The 23,675-nt window shown below is 53.5% G+C and overlaps 8 protein-coding genes across 8 annotated transcripts; 4 read left to right on the top strand and 4 right to left on the bottom strand.

The window, feature by feature from the left end:
* Positions 1–584: 584 nt before the first annotated feature.
* J4E84_002774 (uncharacterized protein) lies at positions 585–2,354 on the top strand (the record flags this gene model as incomplete). Its single annotated transcript, XM_049385393.1, has 4 exons — positions 585–747; positions 800–950; positions 1,004–2,255; positions 2,313–2,354. The coding sequence occupies 4 exons, from the start codon at positions 585–587 to the stop codon at positions 2,352–2,354; spliced, it is 1,608 nt and encodes a 535-aa protein (XP_049247416.1).
* Positions 2,355–3,008: 654 nt separating this feature from the next.
* J4E84_002773 (uncharacterized protein) lies at positions 3,009–5,439 on the top strand (the record flags this gene model as incomplete). Its single annotated transcript, XM_049385392.1, has 3 exons — positions 3,009–3,422; positions 3,479–4,273; positions 4,378–5,439. 3 exons carry the CDS (start codon positions 3,009–3,011, stop codon positions 5,437–5,439), a joined length of 2,271 nt encoding a protein of 756 aa, XP_049247415.1.
* A 1,187-nt stretch (positions 5,440–6,626) lies between these two features.
* COT3 (Elongation factor 2) lies at positions 6,627–9,451 on the top strand (the record flags this gene model as incomplete). The annotated part of the gene is made up of 5 exons (XM_049385391.1): positions 6,627–6,634; positions 6,729–6,744; positions 6,826–6,883; positions 6,949–9,380; positions 9,434–9,451. The coding sequence occupies 5 exons, from the start codon at positions 6,627–6,629 to the stop codon at positions 9,449–9,451; spliced, it is 2,532 nt and encodes an 843-aa protein (XP_049247414.1).
* A 569-nt stretch (positions 9,452–10,020) lies between these two features.
* On the top strand, positions 10,021–12,404 carry J4E84_002771 (uncharacterized protein; the record flags this gene model as incomplete). The annotated part of the gene is made up of 3 exons (XM_049385390.1): positions 10,021–10,026; positions 10,361–12,007; positions 12,060–12,404. 3 exons carry the CDS (start codon positions 10,021–10,023, stop codon positions 12,402–12,404), a joined length of 1,998 nt encoding a protein of 665 aa, XP_049247413.1.
* Positions 12,405–15,711: 3,307 nt separating this feature from the next.
* On the bottom strand, positions 15,712–16,910 carry J4E84_002770 (uncharacterized protein; the record flags this gene model as incomplete). Its single annotated transcript, XM_049385389.1, has 3 exons — positions 15,712–16,002; positions 16,062–16,748; positions 16,806–16,910. 3 exons carry the CDS (start codon positions 16,908–16,910, stop codon positions 15,712–15,714), a joined length of 1,083 nt encoding a protein of 360 aa, XP_049247412.1.
* Positions 16,911–17,277: 367 nt separating this feature from the next.
* Positions 17,278–18,833, bottom strand: J4E84_002769 (uncharacterized protein; the record flags this gene model as incomplete). The annotated part of the gene is made up of 3 exons (XM_049385388.1): positions 17,278–17,546; positions 17,600–18,065; positions 18,165–18,833. The coding sequence occupies 3 exons, from the start codon at positions 18,831–18,833 to the stop codon at positions 17,278–17,280; spliced, it is 1,404 nt and encodes a 467-aa protein (XP_049247411.1).
* A 1,317-nt stretch (positions 18,834–20,150) lies between these two features.
* Positions 20,151–21,161, bottom strand: J4E84_002768 (uncharacterized protein; the record flags this gene model as incomplete). Its single annotated transcript, XM_049385387.1, has 2 exons — positions 20,151–20,336; positions 20,385–21,161. The coding sequence occupies 2 exons, from the start codon at positions 21,159–21,161 to the stop codon at positions 20,151–20,153; spliced, it is 963 nt and encodes a 320-aa protein (XP_049247410.1).
* Positions 21,162–21,955: 794 nt separating this feature from the next.
* On the bottom strand, positions 21,956–22,962 carry J4E84_002767 (uncharacterized protein; the record flags this gene model as incomplete). Its single annotated transcript, XM_049385386.1, has 3 exons — positions 21,956–22,365; positions 22,421–22,846; positions 22,896–22,962. 3 exons carry the CDS (start codon positions 22,960–22,962, stop codon positions 21,956–21,958), a joined length of 903 nt encoding a protein of 300 aa, XP_049247409.1.
* Positions 22,963–23,675: the final 713 nt, after the last annotated feature.

The following is a 23,675-nucleotide window of genomic DNA, read 5'->3' as shown; positions in this document are numbered from 1 at the left end:
GTGGCGTGCTGGACATGCGATGCGCAGGCTCGAACTGGATGCCGTGCTTGCGGCGCGGGCGTAGATGCCGATTGGCCGCGTGCCTGAAAACCAGGGCAGGAACTGTATGGGGCGGTCCCCGTCCCTCGATCTCGAGATCTGAGACCTACAGTGGATTTCTAAGACAACGCACGACTTAGGCTTAGTCTCCGAACAACGTCACTGCATGTGCCGGCGACACGCATGCGTCGTATGGTCGTATCCGCCGACCACAGATGCCGCGCTCTATACGGCAGCATCATCCATGGGCGTCCACTCGTCGCGCGTCCGGATGTGCTAAATCCGACTCGCCGGGCAGCGCCAGGCCTATAACGCACTAGAGTCCGAAAGTCGATGTGATTGACATGGCTCCTTTTGCAGTGGCCACCGCTCGCGCCAAGCCCTGCAATTAAACAATCAGAGATCCTCTTTTCGGCTTCGTCCTCGCGCGGGAATATAATACGGCGTCGATTGACTCCCTTTGGCTTCCCTACGTCCTCCCCTCCGCGACCCTCGCGCCTCCCCCCGTACACAACACAGCGCGGCGCGATCCTAATTTCTTCGACATGGCGGTCAACGCGAGTTTTGTCTCGCCGACGGCGGACGCAAAAGTTGCGCATGTCCTCCAGCAATTCGATACCAGCGGTCTCCTATCCTCCGTCTTCTCCGGCTTCAATGCCTGGAAGCTCGCTCTGACGCTCATCATAACGGCGGTGGCGTACGACCAGTGTAGGCATTGCATATGTTCCGTTTGCGCCGGACATTGCTGACACTCGCGCAGTCAAATACATCTGGAACAAGGGCTCAATCGTCGGTCCCTCGTGGAAGATACCCTTCATCGGTCCATTCCTCGAGTCTGTCAACCCCGATTTCAAGAAGTACCACGAAAAATGGATGTCCGGTCCTCTCAGCTGCGTATCCGTCTTCCACAAGTATGCCACCCTGTCACCTACCCTCAGTCTGTGCCTATGCTGACCGCTCCTAGGTTCGTCGTCATTGCCTCCACCCGCGACATGGCCCGCAAGATCTTCAACTCCCCCGCCTTCGTTAAGCCCTGCGTCGTCGATGTCGCGCAGAAACTCCTCCGCCCCGAGAACTGGGTCTTCCTGGACGGCCGTGCCCACGTCGACTACCGCAAAGGTCTCAACAGCTTGTTTACTCGTCAAGCGCTCGAACAGTACCTACCGGGCCAGGAGGAAGTCTACAACACATACTTCAAGCGCTTTGTGGAGCTTTCGCAAGTAGAGAACAAGGGCAAGCACATTCCCTGGATGCAAGAGTTCCGCCTCATGATCACTGCGTTGAGCTGCCGTACCTTCGTCGGTCACTACACCTCTGACGAGGCCGTCAAGAAGATCGCCGACGACTACTACCTGATCACCGCTGCGCTCGAGCTTGTCAACTTCCCTATCATTATCCCCTTCACCAAGACCTGGTACGGAAAGAAGTGCGCCGACATGGTCCTGGATGAGTTCTCCAAGTGTGCCGCAAAGAGCAAGGTCCGCATGGCTGCTGGAGGCAAGAAGGAGTGCATTCTCGACTTCTGGGTAGACAACATGATCGAGTCTGAGAAGTACCGCAAGAGGGTTGAAGCTGGCGAGAAGGTCGATGACGCCGAGAAGCCCGCGACTGTCATCCGCTGGTTCAGCGACCTTGAGATCTCCATGACCATCTTCACCTTCCTCTTCGCTTCCCAAGACGCTACCTCTTCTGCCGCCACATGGCTCTTCCAGATCATGGCTGACCGCCCCGAGTACCTCGAGAAGATCCGCGAGGAGAACATCAAGGCCAGAAATGGCGATGTGCACGGTACTCTTTCGCTTGACGCCATCGAGAAGTTGCAATGGACCCGCGCTGTCGTCAAGGAGACTCTCCGCTACCGTCCCCCAGTCATCATGGTTCCTTACTTGGCTAAGAAGGACTTCCCTGTAACACCTGAATACACCGTTCCCAAGGGCTCCATGGTCATTCCTACAACCTACCCGGCACTTCACGACCCTGAAGCATACCCCAACCCAGACTCGTTCGAGCCTGAGCGATGGATCACCGGTAACGCTGATCAACAAACCAAGAACTGGCTTGTATTCGGCACAGGTCCCCACTACTGCCTGGGCCAGACATACGCGCAAGCCAACCTCATGTTGATGATTGGCAAGGCGAGTATGTTGCTTGACTGGGACCATAAGGTCACCGACCAGAGCGAGGTGATCAAGGTGTTTGCCACTATTTTCCCTATGGTAAGTCGTATTGCGCACCATCCACATCTCTTCAGATCATTCGCTAACCTTCTATAGGATGACTGCCTTCTTACATTCAAGGACCGAACAGCGGCATAAACAGTCAATGTTCTTTTCAGCTACGTGATGCGCACATTGAGCGATCTTTCTTGCATTTGCATCCGTAGATTTCTGTGTTGAAAATTTGGTTCGTCCAAGGCAGAGGTACACTTGTACTCTGGTCTTGCATCTTTAGACATTAATGATTACGGCCCTTGGCGCTTCTTGAGAAGTAGCCCGTTGGCTTCATGAGTACAGTGTAAGCTGGGATGAATTAATACTGGGACGAGGAGGGAATAAGCTGGGGAGGGGACGACCTTATATAGGACAGCGATAATGGCATGGAGAATGTATGAAGTCAAGAACAATCCTCGCGTGCTTTTGCAAAACGTGCTGGGTGGATTGCAAGCTCAGTGGTCCACATGTCTACCGCGGGCAGGAACTAGAGCTATGACCATGACCCTTGAAGTCCACTCCACATGCCGATTGTCTTTCGTGTTTCCACCGCCTGCTTGCCAGCAGCAGCATCCTCCCAGCCCCAGAACCTTCCCACGGATTGCTATTTTTCGCTTGGGACGCCATCGTAAAAGCGCGGCAGAGGAGTGAATGCCCGACCGATTGCGCACAGTCACGCTGCTTTCAACCGACACCCCAACACCAACAGTCGCAACGACGCAAGACGTTCAGCACAGGTTCTGAACAAAAGCGCACGTCATGGCGCCCACCGCCTCTCCCTCGGAGCGCGATCCTGATCGCGTCGGACCACACCCGTCCTACATCGAGATCGCGAAGCCCTACATCCTGCAGTCGCGCATGCAGAAATGTCTCGCGGAGATTCATATGAGCGACGCCAAGGAGGATGCCGTGCGCCTGCAAGGCGTTGCCTGGATAGATCAAGTCCGGCGCGCGCTGCAGCTGCCTATCCGTACCTTCAACACAGCTGTGATCTACTACCACAAGTTCAGGCTATTACACGCGGACAATGAGTACAACTGGGCAGACGCGGCAGCTGCTGCGCTCTTCACAGCCTGCAAGATTGAAGATACGTTAAAGAAGAGTAGGGAGATTCTTTGCGCCCATTGGAACCTCAAGGTTGGGCCTGGTGAGAGCCTAAGCAGCGATGATCCGGTATGCACCTCTTGTGAGCGAGACTAACTATGAGTTCAAAGTTAACACATTAACAGCGCTTCGATAACCACTCCAAGCTTATCATCGGCCTCGAACGTCTCATGCTCGAAAGCGCCGGCTTCGATTTCCGCAACCGATACCCCCAAAAGGTCATGGTCAAACTTGCTAGAGCTCTGAGATTTGACGCGAAAGACGAGGCGAAAACAACGTGGAACCTGAGCATCGATTCATACAGGACCTTCGCACCGCTGAAGCAGTCTACGCCGACCTTGGCGATTGCATGCTTAGAGCTTGCCGCACGGTTGCACGGGAAGGATGCCGCCAAGTTCGTGGATGCAGGACCTGTGAGATACCACAAGTGGGCTACCAGCCGGGCAGAGGTTATGGAGACGCTTCTCGATATGCTCGATCTGTACACCCATCACCGCAGCGCCACTTCGGTTGGACCCTCCTACACACTCGAACACTTTATCAACATCCGCATTGGACTCAACCAGGAGGCTTCAGCAGCGCACATCCCACGTTACTCTCAGTACAAGTCTGAGCAAGCCGCCGACGCAGAAGGCACAGCCAACGGTGCCAAGCCTCGCAATGGCATCGACCCTACCAGTCCACTTACCCCAGCCACCCCCGTCGCACTCTCGCCTGGCGCAGACCAAGCACCCAAGTCCGCAATCGGCATTCGTGGTCAGAACGGCACGGTCAGGTTCATGTTGGACGCTGCCCGTGCGCACGGTGAGCGCGCCGAAGTTGAGAAGTTCCACAAGGTCGAAGAAGAGGAGTATGAGGTAGAGGTGCCGAATGACCCTAGGGCAGATGAGAGGGAGAGAGAAAGGGCAAGAGTTGGAAGAGTGCGTTGAGTATAAACATGGATTTCACGTTCTTGCATTTTGCTGTTCTATTTTTTGCGCATCGCATTGCGCACCATAGAGGCGAAGCTAAATGTTACTGATAGGACTCTATCGGTAGTGCGGATGACTGGTACGGTGTTCCAGCCGCAGTTGAAGATCTGAGGATCAGTGGGGGCAGCGAGCGCGGAGGAGGGTACTGGGACAGATTCCGCCAGCGCTCAGAAGAGGCATCACTTGCTCAGCCAGCTGCTCACGTGGAAGAGAACGTCCATCCATCGAGAAGGGCCGCCAACTTCGACGACATTGACAAGGGCATCATACAACAAAAGGCCAATGACGATGCCGTGGCTTCATTTCACGACACGAACTCAGAAGATAAAGCATATAGCAAACGATCACGGAAGCGCCCTCATGCACAGAAGCGGAAAAAGCTGGCCAAGCGGGGCGATGTCAGTGATGATGAAGATGCTCATCGAATGGAGTCAAGCTACGAGCGACATCCACGAAAGCCGTCAGAATTATCCTACGACGAAGCAGATCACGAGCGGGGCTTTGACCAGACCGATCGGTTCACACCTCCGCATGACCCCCGAGATGGCCACCTAAATTTCAGCCTCCGAAGACGTGTTGGCACACGTGGAGGCAAGCGCCGCGAAAAGGGAGAACACTGCCATGAGGCAGGTCACGGCAGCCGCAACCGGAAAGATTCGACACCTCCTTTCCAAGACCAATACCAGAAGCGCTCCTACTGGCGTGAAGCGCAAGTCGCTGAAGCACAAGACAGGAATGATACGTCACCGCAGAAGACTGTGATGCGCAACACTTCCGAAGAGCGTGAGGAACCCGGAAGACTAGCAACATTCATCCATCCGGATCGCATGGCGCAAGTCTCGCCAGAACCAGAGCACAGTCGAAATACCAGGCCTCAGGCACGCAGCGAGACACTTCCTGGGGTAGATGTCAAGAATAAGCAGCCAACTAGCACGAACAAGGCACTCTCCGCGAATGATGGGCATCAGTGGGCAGGTACCGGCAACGAGGACAGCAATGCCAGAGGAAGAGGCAGGGGCAGAGGTAGAGGCAGAGGCAGAGGCAAGGGTGGTAGGCGTGGTAGTCGGGGCGATTATCGTGGAGGTAGAGGCAGAGGCGGAAGCTCGGAAGAATGAGTCTGGAGCTGGCTTGCTCATTGTCTCTGTGATAAAGAGAGATGTCAGGGGCGACGCTCATGTTCTGGTTACTGGAGATTCTGGTGATGTAGGATAGGCTTTTTGGATAGGATAGGCCTTTCGGTCAGGAAAGCGAATGTACTTCGGCTTTCCAACTTGAGACACTGGTCTCGCGGTCAACGCACATTGTACTTTACTGGTATTCCATAAGGTTTTTCGTCGTGCCCTGAGAAAACGAGACGTGACTATGCAGTGGGCCCAAAGGGCTGCGGAATTACCGGGGATAAGCCCAACGTGGTAGCAGCCTCATGAACGTACGCCTCTCGACTGGATTTCAAAGCGTCATCTTGTGATACGCCTGCTCTTGACCCAGAAGATCTTTGGAAAGCATGGGGAGTCATAATGTTGCGTTCCTCAAGGGCGGGAGGGCACTGAAATTGCTCGATTAGATTGCTGAGGTCATCCATTTCCGGACGGATTCCAACCAAGGTGCCTCTGAAACCTGTGCCATGGCGCTGTTGGCAAGGAAATCACGAAAGATGGTATCCATTGTACCAGTGCATGATGATTCTGGGCTTTTCAAGGCGTAGACTTGCCACAAACACCCAACTGGGGCACATGCAGCCATGCATTTTTCCGCTGCATGGCCAAATCTAGTAGGTGAAATTACAAGTGACGATATTTCCCCCCGATCATGACCCACACCAGTCGCGGCGCTACCCAATGGTATGTATTGGGCCGCCGCGTTGTAATCCGCAGACGAGTGACTGGCAGTACCAGGAGAGATCAGTGGAGTCATGGCCTCGATTCTGGGGAAATCATAGAATTCAGCACATCGAGTTGTGCGGTACGAAAGCGAAAGGGCGCCGCAGCATGGCCAGTTTGGGCATTACAGGCTACTTCGCGCCACTGGTGGGCCGTGCTTTAGCGAGGAAAGCGCGACTGACCCCACCACTAGCTCTACTAAAAACCTTCGCTCCCCCTCGCAGAACTCTTCTCACCAGACGCACGCCCGCCTCTACGGCTTATAATCAACTCCCGTCTGTCTGACTCTGGTCGACTGCATCGCCAGAGACATCAGCTCAACCCGCGACCTATACACCGAATCCGCGCGCTCAAAGCGGGGTATTCGTCAACTCCCCTCCACTGAATTTTCGTAAAAGAAGAACAGTACCAACACCGCAAAGATGGTCAAGTAAGTTGCCGACGCCATCCACATCTCCCTCCAAGGCTTGACCTTTCGTCTCTTGTCTGTGGGAACAATCGGACAATTGCTAACATGACGCCAGCTTCACCGTCGAGGAGGTACGTTCCGCGCACACATCACCCCGCACCACACGTCGATATTGGCAACACCGGAAGGATGAATACTGACTGCGCGGCTAGATCCGTGGTCTCATGGACGATCCTAAGAACATTAGGAACATGTCCGTCATTGCCCACGGTAAGCGCTCTCGTGGCAACCCCGCAGCATCGGGCTGGACAGAAAGCTAACATACCCCACCACAGTCGATCACGGAAAGTCCACCCTCACCGACTCGCTCGTCCAGCGTGCCGGTATTATCTCGGCTGCCAAGGCTGGTGAGGCTCGTTTCACCGACACCCGAGCTGACGAGCAGGAGCGTGGTGTCACTATCAAGTCGACTGCCATCTCCCTGTACGCCACCCTCAAGGACGAGGACGACCTCAAGGACATCCCCGTTCCCACCACCAAGAACGACTTCTTGATCAACTTGATCGACTCGCCCGGTCACGTTGACTTCTCATCTGAAGTCACTGCTGCTCTCCGTGTCACCGATGGTGCCCTCGTTGTCGTCGACACCATTGAGGGTGTCTGCGTCCAGACCGAGACTGTCCTGCGTCAGGCTCTTGGTGAGCGTATCAAGCCCGTCGTCATCATCAACAAGGTCGACCGTGCTCTTCTCGAGCTCCAGCTCAGCAAGGAGGACCTGTACCAGAACTTCTCCCGTGTCATCGAGTCCGTCAACGTCGTCATCGCCACCTACTACGACAAGGCCCTCGGTGATGTCCAGGTCTACCCCGAGAAGGGTACCATCGCCTTCGGTTCCGGTCTCCACGGCTGGGCTTTCACCATCCGCCAGTTCGCTTCCAGGTACGCCAAGAAGTTCGGTGTCGACAAGAACAAGATGATGGAGCGTCTCTGGGGTGACTCCTTCTTCAACCCCAAGACCAAGAAGTGGACCAAGGTTGGCACACACGAGGGTCAGCCCCTTGAGCGTGCTTTCAACCAGTTCATCTTGGACCCCATCTTCCGCATCTTCCAGGCGGTCATGAACTTCAAGACCGACGAGATCCCCACTCTCCTCGAGAAGCTCGAGATCAAGCTCACTTCCGATGAGAAGGACCTCGAGGGCAAGCAGCTCCTCAAGGTTGTCATGAGGAAGTTCCTTCCCGCCGCTGACGCTCTCCTCGAGATGATGATTCTCCATCTTCCTTCTCCCGTCACCGCTCAGAAGTACCGTATGGAGACTCTCTACGAGGGTCCCCACGACGATGTCAACGCCATCGGTATCCGGGACTGTGACCACAACGGTCCTCTCATGCTGTACGTCTCCAAGATGGTGCCCACTTCCGACAAGGGTCGTTTCTACGCTTTCGGTCGTGTCTTCTCCGGTACCGTCCGCTCCGGTCTCAAGGTCCGCATTCAGGGCCCCAACTACACCCCCGGAAAGAAGGAGGACTTGTTCATCAAGGCCATCCAGCGTACCATTCTCATGATGGGTCGTTTCATCGAGCCCATTGACAACGTCCCCGCCGGTAACATTCTCGGTCTTGTCGGTGTTGACCAGTTCTTGCTCAAGTCTGGTACCCTCACCACCAACGAGACTGCCCACAACCTCAAGGTTATGAAGTTCTCCGTCTCTCCCGTTGTGCAGCGCTCCGTTGAGGTCAAGAACGCCCAGGATCTGCCCAAGCTTGTCGAGGGTCTTAAGCGTCTCTCCAAGTCCGACCCCTGCGTTCTGACCTACATCTCGCCATCTGGTGAGCACGTTGTCGCTGGTGCCGGTGAGTTGCACTTGGAGATCTGCTTGAAGGATCTCGAGGAGGACCACGCCGGTGTTCCTCTCCGTATCTCCGACCCCGTCGTGCAGTACCGTGAGACCGTCAACGCCACTTCCAGCATCACCGCGCTGTCCAAGTCGCCCAACAAGCACAACCGTCTCTACCTCACTGCTCAGCCTTTGGACGAGGAGGTGTCTCGCGCTATCGAGACTGGTGTCATCGCTCCTCGTGATGATATCAAGTCGCGTGCCCGTATCCTTGCTGACGAGCACGGCTGGGACGTCACCGATGCCCGTAAGATCTGGTGCTTCGGTCCCGACACCACCGGTGCCAACTTGCTCGTTGACCAGACCAAGGCCGTCCAGTACCTGAGTGAAATCAAGGACTCTGTAGTCTCTGGTTTCCAGTGGGCTACCAAGGAAGGTCCCATTGCTGAGGAGCCCATGCGCTCCATCCGCTTCAACATCATGGATGTTACCCTCCACGCTGATGCCATTCACCGTGGTGGTGGTCAGATCATCCCCACTGCTCGCCGTGTCCTCTACGCCGCCACTCTCCTTGCCGAGCCCACTCTTCTCGAGCCCGTCTACCTCTGCGAGATCCAGGTTCCCGAGCAGGCTATGGGTGGTATCTACGGTGTCCTCACCCGCAGGAGAGGTCACGTCTTCGAGGAGGCCCAGCGTGTTGGTACTCCTCTCTTCAACGTCAAGGCGTACCTTCCCGTCAACGAGTCCTTCGGTTTCACTGCCGATCTCCGTGCCGCCACTGGTGGACAGGCCTTCCCACAACAAGTCTTCGACCATTGGCAACATCTCACTGGTGGCTCGGCACTTGACCCCTCCACCCTCACCGGAAAGATCGTCTTCGACATGCGCAAGCGCAAGGGTATCAAGACTGAAGTGCCCGACGTTTCCAACGTAAGTTTCCTCCCGCATGGTCTAGAAACAGCATATGCTAACGAATCCTGCAGTACTACGACAAGCTATAAGGGAATGCTCGCAAAAGCGTTAGATTTCCTTTATTCGCGATTCTGGGTCATCCGACAGTCATGGGCAAGCTCGTGGCCGCTGGTCGATGTATGACGCAAACAGCTCCCCCATGGGACAACCAGAGCTAGTAAATGTCGGTCCGGGCGGTTTCGCCCTTGATATTAGTCAGGTTTTTTGGGGCTTTGCACGAAAGATACGGATGATGACCCTTTTCCTTACATGTTCTCAGTGTAGTATAGTTGGAGAAAATCAAGCTATATCGCACAAACACCTAAGCATCTTTCATGTGTGACGTGTTTTAGTAAAGGTGATGTTGTTGTGAGTGAATGCATGCAGTGTCCAGGCCTGGTAGGTGCACCTCCTTCTGGTTAGATCATCCAGGAGTTCGACATGGTGAATGTAGCGGGGCATCGGCGTCACGTGCTCACGGGTAAGAGAGCTATGACATTACCGTCGCGCTAGTAGCAACGCGAAAGATGTACGCTCGGCGCAATCCAAGTCACACCAGAAACACCACAGCGCAGTACCAGACCGCAACTCGACATTAACGCGATCGCGCAACCTGGTTATGAACGTAATTTGCTCCTAGGATTCGCCATGTTACTCGAGGAGAAAGATCATGCCGTGTTCAAGAGTTGGTTGCTGCCGAACGTGGAGAACATGTAAGTCGGAGCTACACATTGCTCTCACCAAAGTTGTCGCGCAGGCGCATACTGACCTGCATTGCAGCTCCGGTGTGGAAGGCGGAGTGCTCGCTGACTATGTAGCCGCTCTCGTTACGGTCGACGATACGGATGCAAACGTGCAGCGTACCTTGATCGAGTCACTGCAAGACTTTCTTGGCCCGGAAAGTAAGCGCATGCGAAGGCTACGTAACACTTCGTCGCTAATGGCCCAAAGACACCGAGCCTTTTGCAAAAGACGTTATTGCAGCACTCAAAGCTAAGAGCTATCTCCCGAAGCCGAAAGCGAACGACGCGAAACCACAAGCATCGTCTCAACCCTCACAATCCGCGCCCATACAGTCCATAGTTGGCAGCACGAACTTCGAATACGAACCGCATCCGTCGAACGTGCCATTTGGGGCCCCGAAAGGTCCTGCCGCCAACAGGAACTCAGCAGCATCACACCTCTTACCCGATCGACCGACTGCGCAGGGTTTATATCAGGATGGTTCGAATCAGTCGAGAAAGCGCAAGGTGTTAGAGAGGGACAACAGCCAGTCACAAGAGGGCCAGGATCCACACTATACCCGCAGCGGCGCAGGAAATAACAGGCCGTCGAAGCAGACAGCTCGCAGAGGCGGTAGGAATGCGGGGACTGGAGATGCGCGGACACAGAACGCGTTCGCGAGTTTTGGCGGTATGCCGAATTTCACAAATCTTCCGCCGCCGCCGCCGGGCCCTCTACCGTTCGATACCTCAGATCCCATGGCTTTCTTTGCTATGGCAGCAGCCTTCGGGGCGAATCTGCCGGGCATGCCTCAGCTTCCTTTCTCCAATGCGCAAGACGGTGGCCCGAACCAAGGACAGCCAAAGACAAAGTGTGCTGATTATTATGAAAGGGGTTTCTGCGCGCTTGGTACCCTTTGTCCACACGAACATAGCGACGCTGCCGTAGCCGTTTCGCCCGACGAAATCCCCGAGTACGATCCGGAGCAGTCATTTCTTGCTGTACAGCCATCTAGAGGATTCAACAAGCAAGGAGCGTCCGGTAGCCAGCCTCGTGCAACTAAGGGTAGAAGGGCACGCGCATCGTTCTCTTTGCCGGGCTACTCGCGTGACAAGTTGAATAGGACTCTTGTCGTCGAGCAGATCCCAGCGGAGCATTTCAACGAGGACAGCATACGGAGCTACTTCTCAGAGCTTGGTAACATCGATGAGCTCGAGCTACACTCTAGGAGGCAGTTAGCAGTGATCAAGTTTGCTGATCGCCAGACCGCGAGGCGTGCTTATCATAGTCCCAAAGCCGTCTTTGAGAACCGGTTCGTCAAGGTCTACTGGTACGCACCAGAAACAAAGGAAAAGTTGGCTCAGGAGAAGCAAGAAGACGAAGAGGAGAAGCTCGACCTAGAGGCGATCGCCATTAGGCAGGCAGAAGCTCAGAAAGCGTTTGAGGAGCGCCGTCGCAAGGCTGCGGAAGCAGACGCGAGAGCTGCTGACATAGAGAGACAGCTGGAAGAAAAGAACAAGGAGATAGAAGAGATTAAGCGACAACTTGCTGAACTGTCAGGGGACCCGAACGACGACTTCGCCCAGACTCTTGCCACGCTACAGGCCGAAGCAGCGGAACTTTTCGATCAACATGGTCCTGGTGAGCAGGAGACACATGGCCGTGGCGCCTTCAATCCAGCTTACCGAGGTCGAGGATATGCTCCCTTTGCACCTCGGGGCAGGGGCTTCGCACCTTACCGGGGCGCGTACAGGGGCCGTGCAGGTGGTTATGCTGGTCGAAGTGTAGTGAATAAGAAGCTCGACAACCGGCCTAGGCGTCTGGCAGTCACCCAGATCCAGCCAGATACACCGAGGGATGAGTCTCTGCGGCAGCACCTTCTCGTGAGTAGAAGTTATACGTGTATTCGTTCATCTCTGCTAACGATATGTACAGAACATACCCGAATGCACAAATATTGAGCGTCACCCCGAGCAAGCCGACACCCTCATTCTAACCTTCAAAGAGCGCTACCAAGCAGAAACTTTCCTTGACCAATCCCTCAATATCCCCGACGTTGGCAAACTCGATCTTGCATGGGTTCCGAACGACGCCTTTGGTGGTCTCAAATCCGTGACGACGACGGATGATGCACCCACAGCTCTCCACGACGATGATGGTGATGACTCTTCCGCTACTATCGGAGAGCAAGAGATCAAGGTCGAAGAAGATGAAGATCGGCAGATGGGGGTCGTGGATGCGGATATGGATGTTGCGGATGATGTGGATGAGTGGCTGTAAGTGATACCCTTGGCATGTGATGTGCAGTGACAGACTCTGCAACGTCCTTCTTTTCTTTATCATTACTATCAAGCATCAGCGTGGCGTCATGCTTTCAGGTCAAGGAGCATGGTGTGTTCTCGAGATAGTCTCTTTGCATGAATGTAATGCATCAATAAACCATATCTTGATTCTCACAACGTCACATTGGCGCAGATATGTACGAGGCCTCCATGCCCCATCTCATATATAATATTACACTCCAGCCCTCCTATCTAATCATTACCAGTTGAGCCTGCCCCTGTCCCCCCAACTCCGTACGCCAGCTTCAACAACATGTTCACTTGCCACGTCGTTCCGTACAACATCCTCCCCTGTTACCAAACTCCTTCCTCCAAGCCTTTGGAAACCCACACCATGTTCACAACATAGCCTGAAAACTTTTCACCTCATCCCCCTTGACACCTTCAAACCAACTCACGCGATCCTTGACAAACAGCTCGCGCGTCGGCTTCAACTTCGTCTCGACGAGATTGAAATCATCCACGGTCCCAAGTCGCAAGATGGAACAATCAGGGAAAGCAGCGCCAACGCGATACATGAGCGTACCGCAAGTCTTGCAAAAGTAGTTCGTCATAGTATGGCCCGAAGCTATCGTCGAGGCCTGACCGTACGACGATAAATTAGCACGGCCACGGAGGTGGCGCAGGTGTCTGTTACATCTCTGTCAGTCAAAGCCCTGCGCATCTCCCCCACACACCCAGAACCATTCAATAGGAAAGAAAAAAAGACTTACGAATCCCTAACCGTAAAATTACTAGCAAACATACTCGCAGTAATCTTCCTGCAATCCGCACAATTACACACAAACGCCGATACCAAACCGGGGCCCTCGACCGGAAAAGCGAGTTGAACCGCGCCGCAGAAACACGTCGCAGTCGCTTCTTCGCTGTTGGAAAACCCGTCTTTGGCCTGCCCCGCGAGCGGGAAGTAAGGCACGGATTTATCGGATGTACTGACGGACATGGCCATGGATGATGCTATTGGTGCGGGATCTCTTAGATAGGGCGTCGCTGGTACTACAGGCGTGGGCGTTTGAGTGGTTCGAGTCGATGTTCGCGTTGAAGTGCGCGTCGAGGGTTGCCTTGAGGTTTGCGTGGAAGGCTGTGTTGTCCTTGTGGAGTTCTGCGTCGATGGCCGCGGTGTTGAAAGCGGGGATGGGGATAGCGCGTAGGCGTTTCCTGGCGCTCGTACTGGTGTTGATGGTAAAGGCGGGGGAAGACTAGTTGCTGATGCTGTTGCCTCGGTAGGCGTGCCACTACTTTGGATTGGTGTATCTCCCCAGTTTGCGAAATCTTGGATATTAGACCCGCGGCCTAGGAACATGGAACTTGCTTTCTTGCGCAGAGAGGATTGCGATGGCGGTGTGGAGAGTTCTTTTCGTTTCTCTGTTACTAGTAGTGTTGTCGAACTCTTTGACTTGCGCAGCACGGCTGGTGGTGGATTGTCGGTGCCGGGGATGTGTAAGTCGGGATTCAGGCGCTGGGCGATTTGCTTGATGAACTTCATGGTTGCGACTGGCTTTCCTTCTCTTTTTTATGCTCCTCTCTCCCTTCCTTGCCTCGCGATATGTTGTGTACCCCAGGATTTGTAATGATAAGCACTAAAACGTTCGCGGGAGCTGCTAAGTTGGCTGACAGATCAGATAATGCAGGTCGTGTTTTCCCTTCCGTTCGTTCAGTGGCTATACCGGCTATTGTTGTGGTTGTTGTTATCGATGGTGTTGCTCAGTAAGCCAATATATCATTTCGTCATCGATGTATTACACACATGGAAAACCGTCGTTTTAACCCCGACTCCGCATTTCCTACACTTTCCAGCCCCACAAGGTAAGGATTCAAGAACACAACGACCCCCGGTTCTGGGATCGCAATGGATCGAAACAAACGACGAAAGGGGAGGGTTCGTTGCTACGGACTTGTTTTGGTCTTTCCAAGCCAGAAAAACAATTATGGCACGCGTCGCGTACTTTCCGTTGGGACGGCTTCACGCTTGAGGCCTGATCTGCGGTGTTAGTGGCCGATTGGTGGTTCCTGAGGATATGCAGGGATCGGTTGCATGCGATTTGGAGGATATCGGTGATTTGGTAAGCATGTCCGTTGGGTCGTGTTCATGGGAACTGCATAAGCTTTGCTGTTCACCCTCAATTTTGTTGAGCAGGTGCGACATCAAGCTAGGACACCAATGAACCTTGTATCTGAGACAGTACTGTAAAGTGAACTTTCCCCATGTTGCAGCCATGGTAATTGTTCGTTTTCCCAGTTCTCGGTTCTCAATAGCTACTCCATGATCTCACTCTGCCTCGCTCCTTCCACTCCATGGACCCAACTCACCCTGTCCTTGACGTAAACCTCTCGTTTGGGTCTCAGTAAGCCCTCCATCAGATTCAGATCGTCGACGGTGCCTGCTGCATTTAGTACACATTTCGCTTGACCGGAGAACATCACATACCAAGCCTCATTAAAATAAATTCGGGATGCCGCTCAGTCAGTCGGTACATGAGCGTTCCACATGTATCGCAGAAACAGTTCGTCATCGCCTGGCCGGAAGCAGTCGTCTGAGACTGTGAGAACTTCTTCAGATTGTCCTGGCCGCGTATGTGCTTGACAGCTGAAGCTGTGACAATGAAGGCTGAGGTAAAAGCTGACGCTGTGATCTTTCGGCAATCGGTGCAGTGGCAGACGAAGGTGTCTACGAGGCCTGGGGCGGTGGTTGGCTGCGTTGAGCATTAGAACTTTGTGGTACAGGAAGACCATGGTGCCGCTGGAGCACGAACTTACAAATGCTAGTTGTACGGCTCCGCAATAGCATGTAGCTGTCGCCTCGCCTTCTTTGGAGTAGCCATCCTGCTTTAGACTGTTATGGGGTATATACGGTTTGTCCTTATCCGCGTCTCGTGTAGACATGGTCGTGATACCCTTGCTTGACTATGATGTAACCGTTGCAGAAGAGGAGTGAATGTGGACGATGCAAGAAGAAGCTTTTTGAGGGCTCAAAAGCGATGCTATGTAGTCATGCTTATCTGTGTAACCCAACCTCAAACTCCGATGAATTGCCGGAGGGAGTGCATGTCCGACCCTCCTCTCACTCACTCCGCTCACTCCGTGGTTTCATACAGGCCCCGGACAAAGAAACACGGGCGGTTCATATGCGCTCGTCGGACGCCAGAATAATCCTCATGGTAGCTTTACTGAGCTGTAAAGTGTGGCATTCTCGGACAAAGACTTAGGTATCTGAAGAGAGACGCATCGTAGTAACCGATAGGCCCTTACAACTTACTCGCCTTACCCTGCCCCAGCGTAACAACCAACTTACCAAACTGACTCGCACTCTTCATATCCTCAAACAGGGTATCAATCTTCTCCACATCCAAACCTTGCACACTGCGACTGACCACAGGCTTCATCTTCTTCTCCTTGACAAAGCGCACCATATCAGCAAACTCCTTCCTCGAACCCATGGTGGAGCCACGGACTTCGATGTTGCGCAGCACGGCGGACATGAGGAAGTCCATTTTGGGTGATACGGTCATGCCGTATATGGAGATGACGCCGCCAGCCTATATCGATAAATCAGCCTGTTGTCGCAAGAAATGGAGAGAGGGAGGGAAGAACGAACCTTGAGTATCTTACTCCCCACTTTAACAACATCACCGCCGGCGCCATCAACAATAGTATCGAGATACTTCCTCTCCTTGGGCAACATGGCCTGAAGTTTCTTATCCCAATCCTTCTCCTTATAGATAACGCCTCCCTTCGCACCCAACTTGACCGCCTTGTCAATCTTCTCCTGGTTCCCGCTTGTCACGTAGACATTGCAACCTTGTGCCACAGCGAACAACAGCACCATAAGCGCAACACCGCCCCCAATACCCGTAACGAGGATATTCCGTCCTGGCATCGCATTCCCGCTCTTGACCCAGAACGCGCGCCACGCCGTCAGCCCGGTAAGGGGCAGCGCAGCAGCCTCCTCGTCGTTGAGATGGTCGGGACATTCCTCCAGCTCACCGGCATCGAGCGCGCAGATATCTTGTAGTGTGCCCACGGGATTGCTCTTCGTGCCGCCCATTATCGCATACCCCTTGGGATGTTCGGGGCCGTCCATGCTGTCCTTCCAGCCCGTACCCGGGTTCAGCAAGACGCGCTTGTTGAGCCATGATTGTGCCGAGGGGGATGCGCCGGCGGAAGTGACGATGCCGACGCCGTCTGCGAGGAGGGGCACGCCGAAGGTTGTGCCGGGATAGAGGTGTTGGCGGATGAAGAGGTCGCGGTGGTTGAGCGCGGCGGCGGTGAGGGTTATGAGGGCCTGGGTGATGGGGATTAGATTGTGAGCGGGTGGCAGGTCTTGGTAGAGGGAGCTTACTTCATTTTCTTTGGGCTTGGGTTCGGGAACGGTTATCTTCTCGAGTGGGTAGTAGACTTTGCCCGGCTTGCCTTCGACTTGTCTAATGACGATGGCGGAAGGCATGGTTTTTGATGGCGATTGAGACGTGATGTGGTGACGCGTAGCAGTTGAATGTCGGGTGAACAGGCTAGGGAGGATGCGTGATTAGATATGTGCAGCTTCGATGCGCGGAGCGATGACCCGAATAGCTCATCATGGTTGTGGTGCTCGGATGCATGACGAAAGAGCTCCTGGACCGAGGTCGCGTTCGGGGCGGTGGGTATGCTTATCGATCGATGCGGGGAATCCGGATGACAGGGATTACTCGGTCTTTGCCATGCAACACACATTGGGATTCATCAGGAGCATCTTATACTGCAGTTGGTATTTCTTCATACAAGAGTCATGGTTGACATTCGTTTCGCAGAATACATGAGCGATGCAGGTTCCTTTAGGGCCTCCACCTGAACGACGGATGCCGCCAATCCAAATCCTCAATCTCTCCCTGCGACTTGCCAGCCAGCTCCTGGTCAACATCAATGGCATCACGCTGCTTGTTGCTCCTGTTGATCCAGAGCAACAATAGAATACTCGATATCAAGATCGTACTGCTGGTCGCCAGGTTGAGCCCATTACCGATGGGATAATTGGGCGCATCTGTAGGGAGGAAACTCCATGTCGAAATCAGGCCGCCTACGTTGCCAAACATGACAACAGTACCTAACATTCAGTCAGACTTTGCTTTGTTATGACGTACAAATTTTGGTACTTACCGATAGCAGATGCACGCGCCGTGTCGGACACAACATTAGCAGAGCCCTGCGCGTTGCACAGCGCGCCAAACGAGAATGCTCCCGACGCGATGAGGAAGGTAGCACCATATCGAACTTGCCCATCTGTACTGGCTAAGAACATGATGTATCCGATCATCATGAGTGGTGCTCCCAGGATGAAGAAAATCATGCGCCTATCGAATCTCCAGCTCAGGAATGGTAGCAGAAGTGTAAAGAAGGCGCCCACGATGTATGGTGGCACTGTGTGAAGTTGCTGCGAAACAACTGTATCGTTTGGGTATATCGTCTTGACAATTGTGGGCGCGAAGAAAGCCAGACCTTGCACCGTGATGTTGTCGAGAAGGAAGATGAATGAAGTCGCCAGTACCACAGGATTGAAGATACCGCGAAGCGTCTTCTTCTTGTCTAGCTTATCTAGGACCTCGTTCTGGCCGACACGTTCAGACTGTGTCAAAAGTCAGCAGGTGTACAATAAATACCGGAATGTCTAGCCGAAGCCACGCTTTAATGTGCTATGTATCTTCCAGGGTAGATGGTGACATACCTTGACACGAGCAATCGCCAAATCCTTCTCTCCTTGCGTCAACCAGCGCGCAGTCTCCGGACGATCTGTGAGCGTCATGAAGGAGATAAGGGCCAAGCAGCATGTGACAATGCCCTCTATAGCGAAGATCATCCTCCAGCGTGTGAGCGAGCCGAAAGAATCGAGTGTGAGAATCGCTGAAGCCAACAAGCCTCCGAAAGCGCCAGCTAGGGGAGACATGACAATGTACAGTGACAGTCTGAACGCAAGCTCGGAGCGTCTGTACCACCGAGACATGTAGTATGCGATGCCTGGTAGCATACCAGCTTCAAAGATACCCAGCAGAAAGCGTACGCCACAAATGGCATGAATGTTGTGAACAAAAGCCGTGCCAATCGAAACGATGCCGAAGCATAGTGAGATGATAGGGATGAACCATCCCGGACCAAGCCATTTACAGCAGATATTGGACGGGATCTCGAAGACGATGTAGCTGACGTAGAACACGGAGAGAACAGTATTGTAGTCGTAACCACTGAGTCCAAGGTCCTTTTCGAGGCCCGCTAGACGAGCGTTTCCGATGTTGGCACGGTCGATGAAGCAGAACAGATAGAGAAGGGCCACGGTCGGGATAATGTACAAATCGATCTTCAGGCGGAGACGTGACTCTGCCTTTTTATCAAATTGCATTAAAGCATGGCCGTAGCTGTCGATATTGTCAGCAAAGAAGATAGAAGAGAGTGGCTAGACTCGCATGTCGGTAGCAGTATGGCCGTGTCCCGCAATCTGGTGCGCGTCCTCTGGCTTGAAGTCTTCATGTTGGCTGCTCGGCGTGTCTTTTTCAGCCGCGTAATCCGTCTGGGCTTGGGCCATGGTGAAGCGGCGTCCTGAGCGCGTTCAGGTACAGAGAGAAAGAAGGAAGGAACGGCCTTTTTCATAACAGCGACAAGTCGTAACGTCGCAGCCGCACCTCTGCTTTATTTGTACTCCACACCCCCCGGAAGGTCCTCCTTCACGCCGGATCGCAGCTGGGTCTGGCCGGTGTCCTTGTCAGCGCCGTTTTGATGGAGCGCGCGCGCGCCAAGGTAGATGGCTGTCATTACTAGCTCTCGAAGTGGTGAAGCGCCTGGGGCACGGTCGCCAGCGGAGCCTTTCGGCGTGGAGACGGCTCTTCCCCGGACTCCACGATGATCGCCGACCCATCTATCTGAAGGCAAACAGCCGTCGCAGTCCTTTCATGTGCCGTCGGGTGTCAGCGTCGGTATATGGCCGTTTTTCGGTTGTAGATAGGGCGTAGGGTTCACTTGGTTGCATCGTCATGGTGAGATCTCTTCCCGGGTACCCCGCTACGCCACGACTCTTGCCACGACTCTTGGGACTGGGACCGATCAAACATTACCATGTGTCAAGCAGCTGATAGGCTGACGGGCCATTGCATATCCGAAATCGACGGGAGAGTGAGTAAGGGGACGTGTGGGTTTTGCGCAAACGTAAAACGAGCCAACGAATTGCACTGCACGGCCCTTACTAAGCTTTGGAACGCTTGTGGAAGAGCGTCCTCCATTTCATTGGTACGTTCAACTTCTCTCAGAACAAGCCTCATAGGAACAGATGCTATGCACTTTGAAGAATGCGATGACCAAAGTTTTCGACCTTCTCACCGGTCTGCAAGTGCTTGTAGAGTCTTGGGGTGATGTGAAGCTTATCGCCTAATCTCGATTTTCGGAGAGATAGCGTACCAGGGTACCATGTGGTGGAAATGATTGCTCGTAATTGGACGCAAATACGTTATACGCTGCCGATCCTGATAGATATCATACATATAGCGGCCCTGATAGTAAGCGGTGTATACTCGAGGTTTTAACTTTCAGTCGACACGCTTCTGTATCAAAGTCACCGCCGCTGCCAGCGCACCGATAATGTTACATCGTTACCCTGACTGAACATGCAACGCACTACGGGCATTGCTCAAACTCTCTGTTCATCTTCAATCTGACTGTTCTGCCCCTATTGAACTTCTGATTCTTCTTCCATCCAGGGTAGAGCATATCGCACCTTCCAACGACGCAACAGTAGCTCACGGAAGCCTTCCATGTCAGCAAGGGCTGCTGCAGGAATACAATGGTACATCGCAGCTTGCGGATGCCCGAAGTAGGCGGTCTCCCTGTCTCGCGCTTCGATTTGATCTTTCTCCTTCTACAAGTCAGCCTTGATCGTTCTCACTGTCGATTATGTACGTACACTGCGCCACTCCTCTGCGTCTAGGACAAAGCGAGATGTAATGTCCCACGTGTCAGGGTCCACAGACATTTCGTCATAGTCGAGGTTGCTCAATACGACCGTGACACGGACGCCGGAGTCCATCAGATCGCACACAGTTTGCCGAATGCTCTCCATGATATTGACGAAGTGACGCTCGGATTGTTCAACATCAGGGCCGTCCTTGGCGAACGTGGTGTGTATCTCGATCTCGATATGAAGCTCTTCTCGGCCTTTCAGTCGGGTGAGAGGATAAAGCTGAGCCTCTTGTTTAGACACAGCAGCCTGCGCGAACGTGGAGTCGTCACCGAGGCCGTATGCTGGTTTGTAGTAGTCACTCATCTTGTCTTGCCCGTAGCGCGTATCAGATTCCCAATGTTCGCATGCCAGTTCTATCTTCAGATGACGGATTTTCTGCCACGGGCGCACAAACACCCTCCAAAACGGCTTGTCACTAGGCACTGTTCCGTGCAACAGAAAAGTGCCCAAACTGTCATCTCGCATGCCAGTACATAAACCGACTGTGATCACGAAACGATTCTTCGACCAATATGTCTCGGACAGCTCGGTAGGTACGACCTCCGAATTTGACAGGTAGGACACATCCATTAGTTGGCCACCCGATCCAACAACCGATGGGTCTGTCCTAGAACCAGGCTGTCCAGGAAGAGCAACCTGTATGGTGTCTGGATGGACGCAGACATACTCATAGACAAGGTCACGTAACTCTCGAGGCAGCCGAGTGAGGAAAGGCTCCATGAGAGCCGGCGCTTCTTTCAGGATGATGTGTGTCGACGTAGCATCCATTCCCCTAGTGATGTCACTATAGATCCCGGTTGGTAGTTTCGCGCAAGGTTCCTGGGATTAGGAACAACCTCATCATACCTTTCCAAGTTCCCTACTGCTCTCTTGATGGTGTCTTGCTTTTTCTTCAGCTCTTTCATCTCTTGACTGAGCCTCTGCAGATCATCTGAATGAGTTTTCTACACAAGAAGCATATGGGTTTAGCGACTACACAATCCAACGTCTGCATGTTTGCGTGCTTACCAGCTTTGCATGGGTCTGGCGCAGGGTAGACCACATTGCATCGGTGTCAGACGCGTCGGTAGAGCGGCCATTCTGACCGCTGGGGCACATCACGGCTTCCGGAGGTCTTTGCGATGGTTTGTTGAGTGTTTGAGCGTGTTGGGGAGTAGATGCGGTTGCCTAAGGGTTACGTGAGGCATTTGGAGCTAAGCCACGCTAGCGCGCATGTTTCATCTCGACATGGGAGGAACGTCCTAGACAAAGCATCGTGCGGGTCGCAAATCCCGTCTCGTTTTCATTCTCTTCTTGAACCTTAACTATTCATCCTAGAAAGATTCGGGTACTTTGAGATTGGCTTTCTGATGACGGTGGATTGCCAGGCTGTTAAATGTGATCACGCCTGGAGAAGAATGCTGTGTCGAACATTAGCCCAAGCGCATGCAAGCGAAGAGTGAGGAAACGACGATCTTCATTTGAGACTTCAAACATGGATGGCTGCTATTCTTAGGTCAAAAGCGCCTCAATGCCTACTCAGTAACGACCGAGATACCATGGTTCTCCACCGCCATCTCCTCAAGCACCTCATCAACCCTCTTCTCAGCAGCCAGGACCTCCTTCTTCTCCCCGCCCTCCGCAAGCTCCATCATGGGCTTCGTAAGAGCATGGAACCCCGCTTCTCCATATTCCATTTCCACAAATTTGCCCAGCGCGCTGTACACTAGCTCTCCATGACGCTCCTTATCTGCCATCAACACACCCACAGAACGAGCAACAACATCGGCCGACTGCACGTTGCTATCGCCTAGCGCAGCGATCATGGCACGGGGCACAATTGCTGTGTCGGTCCAGGATGGGGCGACGGCGTTGATGCGGATGGGGAGTCTGGGGTGAAGTTGGGGCTGTAGAGCGCGTAGAAGACCGAGAACGCCGTGTTTGGCTGTGGCTTTGGGATGTGTCAGCACTCAATCTTGAAATGGGTTGACGAGGCTTACTGTAGTCTTCAGCCGGAAGTCGCGCGAAGCTTGAACCCGATGCTGTCATGACGATGCTGCCGCCATCGGGGTTCTTCTTGAGGTAGTGTATGGCCAGCTTCACGGTGTACATTACACCGACTAAGTTGACGTTGATTGTGTTCATCTTCGGCGGTAACAAATCGCCATTCTCGTCCACGTCTTCTTCCAGGAAGCTTGTTGATTTTCCTATTCCTGCGTTTGCAAAGGCATGGTCGATCTTCCCGTACTTCTGTTCTGCTGCTTTGAAGACGTCGAGTTGCTCTTTCCAGGACGTGACGTCGGCTTTCAAGAAGGGGACGGATGATGCTTCGGGCTCAGGAAGGGAAGTGAGGTCGCTAGCAAAGACCTTGCCCCCGTGCTTGATGATCCTTCGGAGTGTCGCAAGTCCTATACCCGATGATGCTCCTGGTGCGCGTAAGTAGTCGGTAAAAGATAGCCGGTCATGTTATCCTACCAGTGATGACAGCTACCTGATCCTTCAATCCATCAAGTTGGCCATCGGAGATAGTGAAGCTCGTCATTGTGTTGAGTGGGACAGTGTATTTGTGATGAAATGTAAAAGCACCGAGATTGGAAAGGGCGACTTGAATACAGGTAAACAAACAATGCCTTGGCAGATGCATAAATTGGTGAATAGGAAAGAACAGAACAACTTCTTGAGGGACTTGAGAGGAGGCATATCAGGCAGGGGCAGATGTACTATAATTAGCGCAGATGGAGAGTCGCCAAAGCAGACGCCTACGCCGCATTGTAGCTCGGGACCACGGCAGACCCCGCATCAACGTACGACTACGCTAATCACCGGTGTTCGGTACCTAGGTAACTTGTGTCACTGGGAGGCACAGAGATAATACCAACAGTTATGTGCCCATTGTGACAAGGGTTCCTTTTGGCTAATTTGCTGGCGCCTATTCCTGTCAGGCAGCTAACTTTGGAACTGTGCCCCAAACAGCGGACGTTCTGTTGTGCTCACCTCGCAGAGGAGCCTCAAATGCTCAGTATGATCGTACGACCGGACCGGGAGGGTTGCGCGCTGCTCTTGCGAAGGTCGACACTTGGGTAGGTCATGCTCCAATGCAGCCTTCAAAGAAGCCTGTCCAACTTGACAGTCCGCAGTAGTGCTCTTTCGCTCCTCTGTATTCTTGCTTCATAGTCAACGACCGCACATGAACCCGCCATGGTTTTTACAAGCGACGCGCGCGCTGACTGCCGTTGCATTTGGGTATATGTCCGC

This window comes from Alternaria hordeiaustralica (genome assembly GCF_023758085.1).
Source record: "Alternaria hordeiaustralica strain BMP 2776 chromosome Unknown scaffold_3, whole genome shotgun sequence".
Classification (NCBI taxonomy): Eukaryota; Fungi; Ascomycota; class Dothideomycetes; order Pleosporales; family Pleosporaceae; genus Alternaria; species Alternaria hordeiaustralica.
The sequence above is the reverse complement of the archived record's forward strand: the minus strand, read 5'-3'. Positions and strand labels throughout refer to the sequence as shown.